Source organism: Leucoraja erinacea, chromosome 29, assembly GCF_028641065.1.
Source record: "Leucoraja erinacea ecotype New England chromosome 29, Leri_hhj_1, whole genome shotgun sequence".
In the NCBI taxonomy this organism is placed as follows: Eukaryota; Metazoa; Chordata; class Chondrichthyes; order Rajiformes; family Rajidae; genus Leucoraja; species Leucoraja erinaceus.
The window spans coordinates 19,241,080-19,247,659 of record NC_073405.1 but is presented as its reverse complement, the minus strand read 5'-3'; the positions used below and the strand labels follow the sequence as shown (position 1 = coordinate 19,247,659).

The following is a 6,580-nucleotide window of genomic DNA, read 5'->3' as shown; positions in this document are numbered from 1 at the left end:
GTACAGGTTTGTAGGTTAATTGGCTTGTATAAGTGTAAATTATCCCTAGTGTATGTAGGATAGTGTGAATGTGAGGGGGTTGCTGGTCGGTATGGACTCAGTGTGCCGAAGGGCCTGTATCTCTAAACTAAACTAAACTAAATATACCCATACAAAGGATTCAAAATTCAGGCCTGATCTCAAAGGCCAATGACAGTGGTCCTAAATGCAAGTGCTGGTGTTTAACTAGTTAAACAACACTTAGCCTGCAAGGCAGAATCAAACATGAAAGTCCTGGACCTTTAGTTATTAAGTTTTAATTTTAGATTTAGAGATATAGCATGGAAACGTGCACCATCCGGTGGCGCTGTTGCTAGCTGCCTACGCCTTCAGTCCGGTATTTTTTGTTATGTTTGAAGTGTGTTTTTTGTGGGTTTTTTTAATGTCTTTTGTGGGGGAAGAGGGTACGGTAAGGGGGATACCGTCCTTCAGTCGCTTCCTGGAGAGGACGTGACTGTTTTTTGCGTTGCGTCCTTGCCCCCCCCCCCCCCAGCGGCCTACCTACTGTATTGGCACAGCCTTTCCTGCCGGGACCGACCAGAGCTCCAACAGCGGCGGGGCAGCGCTGATACTGTAGTGGTTTACAAGACTCAAATTAAAGATAAGATGACACAGACACGGAGAATTCTTCAAGAAGACGAGAAGCCTTTAATTTACACAAATCTGGGCCTGGAACATTCAGAGATAGTACAGCTTGGCCACTCTCCAAATGTTCTCTGATCCATAATTTCAAGCAGCTTTTTATTACAATTTCAGTTCAGGCTGCTTAGCATGCATGTTTTTTTTTTACTAACTTTAACCTCTCACTGTCCTTTATCTCCAATCTCTCTGAGTTACCATGATGTTCTAACTAAAGCAAAATAAACTAAGCAATAACATGTTTTTAGGCTTTGACTTCTGATCACATAAAAATAGCTGACATCTGCGAGCTTTACTAAATGTTTTATACATATTGGTAAAATTAAGAAGTAACGTGTTTCTTCTATATGCATTCTATATAACTCCTATAATACATCGCGGGGCTGGCGATGTCTTACTGGGGATCGCCGTTTGGAGCACCGGAGTGCTGGGTCTGCGGCACCGACATCATGGGGCTGTGGTTCGCGGAGCTCCCCACGCGGGTGGCGCTGATCAACATCGCAGAGTCCTGCGACTCCGCCCGGCTCGGCCTGTGGACTTCGGGAGCCGCGGACTCCGGTGGGAGGCGGCTGATCTGGAGGTCCGGGCCTTTGAGGATGTTCTCCGTCGAGGTTTCGGCGTTCCATCATCCTGGCGTGAGGGCCTGAGCATCGGGCCGACCATGGTGGCAACTGTGGGTGCTCAGGAGGCCCCAACCATGGGTAAACATCTGGGAAGATCGGCGGGGAGGCTGGCTGGACAATGGTACCTTCCTCAACTTTGGTGCCTCTGCGGGGTTGTGTTGTGTCATGGACTTCTGTGCTCGTGCTTTTAAAAAAAATGTTTTATTTATTTATTATTTATTTTATGTTACTTGATTGTAAGGAGAATCCATTGTGTTGTCTCTTATGAGATAATGACAATAAATTGAATACAATCCAAAACCCAATCATTTGACCCACCAAGTCTATGCCGACTATTGATGACCAATTCACACGTTCAATGTTATCCCACTTTCTCGTTCATTTCTTACACACGAGGGACCATTCACAAAGGGCAATTGACCTACCAACCCACCTGTTACCAGGAGGAAACTGGAGCACCTGGAGGAGACCCATGTTGTCAGGGGGAGAACTTGCAAACTCTACACAGACAGAACCCGAGGTCAGGATTGAACCTGGGTCTCTGGAGTTGTGAGGCAGTCGCTCTACCAGCTTCACCACTGTGTCGACCTTCTGGTGAATCCCATTAGCTGGCTCTTCCCTTGGATTTGTAAGTACTTCGGTATATAGAGATTAACCTCCACTCCTGGACCAGGTTTGAAAGTTGTGGTGGGACCATGTACAATTTTAGGTCAGTAATTCAGGATGATCATATCTGTTGATTCTGTTTACCACATTGTTTGAAGAAGTGCCTAGCTGTGAAAAGAGTTAAGATGGTATTTTGTGTTGCCGTTACCGTATTATGTTTCATCTATATCCCAAGTGAGCATTTAAATTTCTCCCACAATATTGACCTTTTGAGATTAATCCGAATTGTTTAGTTATATAATCCGTTGCCATTTTGGAACTGTCCATCAACAATGGTGTAAGCCAGATATAGTACAGATCATTATTCACTCTAGTCAGTGCAGGCCAACAGCTCAGATAATAGATGAAAATCGCATCAGTTGCGGTCTACAGTAAACTCGATGCTCACTATGGGAATAACGTCTAAGACTGATTCTCATCCAACACCATGTTAAACTCTAATCCTGTCAGTTACCAAAGCGATCAATGTCAATACTTTACTTTAAGGAGATGTTATTAGCAGAGTGGATGAGAACGAGAACTGGACTGTGCTTTATGTACATCAGGATATGCATTGAGGTATTTGTCAAAAAGAGACATATTTTTCAACATAATCCGACTTATTGATTAAAGTGCACATTCATATAGCTATGTGAAGGTTTCCTGTTGAAGATCATGCCAGTTTAAATCTGCACCAAATAATTTACTCATCTCTTAATGTGAGGAATTATAATGTAATTGTAACGGGTATAGCTTGGACCCAATAGCAGCACAGAATCAGGCAGGTATAACTGGTAATGAACCTTATTACGATACTGTAACACGCCGTACTCACACAGAGGCTCAGGATTGATTGAGGGTTCCGAAGAGGGGCAGGCAGGAGACGTAGTTGGGGTAGCGGAAGGTCCGGTAACCAGGAGATCCAACACACGATGCAAACAAACCAGCGAGGGACAGACGAAAGGAGAGTCGAAGCCAGGCAGGTAGTCGAGGAGCCGTTGCAGGGATACACCAAACAGCCCAGGAGAGAGGCAGGCAGAAACCAGGAGGTCGTGGACAGAAGGCTGAGGTGCTATCCGGGACAGGACGGAATGGTCAGGGGCAGGCAGGTTCGAATCCATGTAGGCAGTCGGGAAATCGCTGGAGAGTCTTGCATGAATGCTGAGGAGGTGAGGGGAGTCTATATACTAGGTTAATAGGTGATCAGAGGCAACTGAGTGCAACAGGTGAGGAGAGTTAGGCTGATGAGAGGGGAGTGGCAGGCAGGCAGGTGAGGAGAAGGAGGGACCGGTGGAAAAGTACAGGGAGGTGAAGTGGATGAGAATGAGGAGATGGGAGACTTTGACAGTAATACTGCATTTCCTACTATCAAATATGCAGAAATAAATGATTCACCATATATCAAGTTATGAAATCATGACATAAAGGGTTACAGAAGATTTGAGGGTAATATGACAGATCTATTGTGCTATCAAGAGAGGTTGGACAGTTTGGTGTCCTGCCAAAAAAAGCTAGATAGTTTGGGTTTATATTCCTTGGAGTCAAGAATACCGAGGGGTAATCTTAATCCAACACATGTGATGCCAAGAGGGTTTGGCAAGGCAGGTATTGAGATGTTTCTACAGCAGAGGAGACACAAACAAGGCAACTCCTCCCCCTTCTGTACAAGATAATGGGTTCATCATTTAAAACTGAGGTGTGCAGAAATGTCATCTCTCAGAGACAAATTACCCCCTGTAATTTCCTGTTCCAGAGGGATATAGAGGCCAGATTATTAGATGTATTTTAGGTGGAGGATACTTATTTGGTAGAGGTTGAATGAATGAATACGTTTATTGTCATTGCACAATACTGTGCAACGAAATTCCATTACATCTCCTCCGGTTAAACAAAAATACAAATACGACAACCATTGACACATATGTACACTTAGTAGTAAAATAATAAATAAGTATTTAAAAAGAGTTAAAAAGAATTTGGCGGCATTTCTTGAAATTACATTTTGTTTCCTCAGTGTTCTCTGTTGGAATTAAGCTCTTTTATCGCACATGGGTAGAAACTATTTTTTAGTCAACCGGTGCGAGCCTTCAGAGACCTGAATCGCCTCCTAGAGGGTAGCAGAGTGAAAAGGTGGTTGGCAGGGTGGGATGTGTCCAGCTTGATGTTTTTGTGGCCTGGCGCAAGCATCGGGCTCTATATATATCATCCAAGGAGGGCAGTTGAGCGTTTGTACTGCTCTGTGCAGTTTTTATAACGCCCTGCAGCGCCCTCCACTCAGCCACAGTACAGCTAGCAAACCACACCAGGATTCCATAGGAGAGGATACTTTCCACGGCGCATCGGTAGAAGGACAGCAGCAGTGGCTGTGAGACGTTTGCTCTCCGCAGAGACCTCAGGAAATACAGCCGCTGAATAGTTGAAGAATAATAAGGTTTATAAAAGTCAAGGGAGATTGCAAACTTCACGTGGTCCGCCTTGTTTCGACGAATGCAATCAACCTGGCCCGCACAATCAAGTAAGATTAAATAGAACAAGTTGTCCTACAACTTTAGGCTGTGCATGCCACATGCAAGAAGAAGAAGAAAAGTCAAGGAGTTGACAGGGAGGACCTGGAACAGAAGAGGAGTTGAATTTTGTTTATTCTCACGTGTATCGAGGTATATCGAGGGACAGAAGTTTAGGGGTAATATGAGGAGGAAATTCTTTACTCAGAAAGTGGTGGCTGTGTGGAATGAGCTTCCAGTGAAGGTGGTGGAGGCAGGTTAGTTTTTATCATTTAAAAATAAATTGGATAGTTATATGGACGGGAAAGGAATGGAGGGTTATGGTCTGAGCGCAGGTATATGGGACTAGGGGAGAATACGTGTTCGGCACGGACTAGAAGGGTCGAGATGGCCTGTTTCCGTGCTGTAATTGTTATATGGTTATATGGTTATAGTGAAAGCTTTTGTTATGGAAAGACAGTACATGAATGGACTTGAGCCATCCATAGTGTACAGATACGGAGTTGAGTCCAGCATAGATCAGCCTTGATCATATAGCAGGGCAGGTTTGAGGGTCTGAGTGGCCTTGTCCTGTTCTTATGTTCTTGTGAAGGAACCTGGTGTAAAAATCCAATGGAGAATACACAGAGAATGTGTTTCCCTCGGTAGGGAATTGGAAACAATAAAACTTAATCTTAAGGATAGGGCATTTGGGGAGAAAATCAAAAATACCTTTTCACTCAAAGGATTGTACGCATCTGGATCTCTTTGCCCTAAAGTCTCAGGATATTTAGATAATTGGAGTTTTTGTACTGGGATTAGTATCTGTTTTGTTAAAGAAGGGTTGGAAGAAGAGCGTTGAGGTAGGGAATTGAGGTTTGTAGGAAGATTATTCATGACCAGTGTGAATGATGAAGCAGGCTTGAGGGATTAAATGACCTTCTCATGTTTTTATGAACATGTTAGAATGCATTAAAAATACTTACGAAGGGCTTAGCCACTGAACAAAGCATAGCCCTCAAAGCTTTAAATTCATAGTAGAGGTTGGAATGGTTTCAGAGGAACTTTTGCATCAGCATGATGCAAACAATAGAAGATAATCTGACTGAAAGCTAACACAATAGTTGGGTTCCTAATACAGAGAGTGTGAAAGCTGTCGGATGTTGGGCAGTGGAAGGCTGCGAGGAATATGAGACAGTCAAAGAGGTGCAACAATTAAGTTTTAAGTAATTGATGGCTGGCATATTCATTATTTTTTTGTGTTATTCAGCTTGGGCAATCTATTTCATGTTGACTAATGGGGAATAAGACAGCTTATTTTTTGATCAAATAATGTCTAACTTAAGTGTTGGCCTGGCATGCCTTCCGAGAGTTGAAGCAAATAAAGACATAATAAAATATAGAATACATTGACATCTATTTTGTTAAAGTCACAGGAATGTAATCAATTCGTCATAGTGTATTCATAGAACAGTACAGCACGAGAACAGGCCCTTCGGCCCACAATGTCCATGCAAAATTTGATGCCAGGACCATCACTTATCTACCTGCACATAACCCATATCCACAACCCCCCCCCCCCCCTCGTCCTCCCCCTACAATTCCAACAAACAAGGTTTTTGATTGGTGTGTGCTGAATCACCTGCAGCACAACAGAGAAAAGACCAGGCAGTTGGTGGTGGATTTTAGGAGGAGAGGAACACCCCTGTCTCCTGTCTCCATCAATGGTGTGGATGTGCAGTTTACCAGGGAGGACAAATACCTGGGAGTGTACTGAACAATAAACTGGACTGGTCCAGGAACGTTGAGGCCCTGTACAAGAAGAGACAGAGCCACCTGTACTTTTTGAGAAGGCTCCACTCCTTCAACATCTGCAGTGAGATGCTGCAGATGTTCTACCAATCGGTGGTAGCCAGTGCCATCTTCTTCGCTGCCATGTGCTAGGACAGCAGGGCGAAGGCTGCGGGCACCAATAGGTTCAACAAACTCATCAGGAAGACTGGCTCCATTCTGGATTTGGATTCTTGGGAGGTAGTCTTGGAGGGGAGAGTGTTCCTCAAACTGCAGAGCATCCTGGACAATACAGCTCACCCCCTCCATGACACACTGGTCAAGCTGAGGAGTACCTTCAGCAACAGACTGGTTCCGCCA

The 6,580-nt window shown here is 44.2% G+C and overlaps 1 protein-coding gene across 2 annotated transcripts in view; it reads right to left on the bottom strand.

Moving 5' to 3' along the window:
* Positions 1–615: 615 nt before the first annotated feature.
* LOC129711277 (cAMP-binding protein 1-like) overlaps positions 616–6,580 on the bottom strand; it is a 132,349-nt gene continuing 126,384 nt past the window's right edge. For both annotated transcript variants that reach the window (XM_055658821.1, XM_055658820.1), the window contains one exon: positions 616–1,485. In XM_055658821.1, the coding sequence (XP_055514796.1) occupies positions 1,044–1,485 (442 nt within the window). In that variant the 3' untranslated portion in view covers positions 616–1,043. The remainder of the gene's footprint in view (positions 1,486–6,580) is intronic.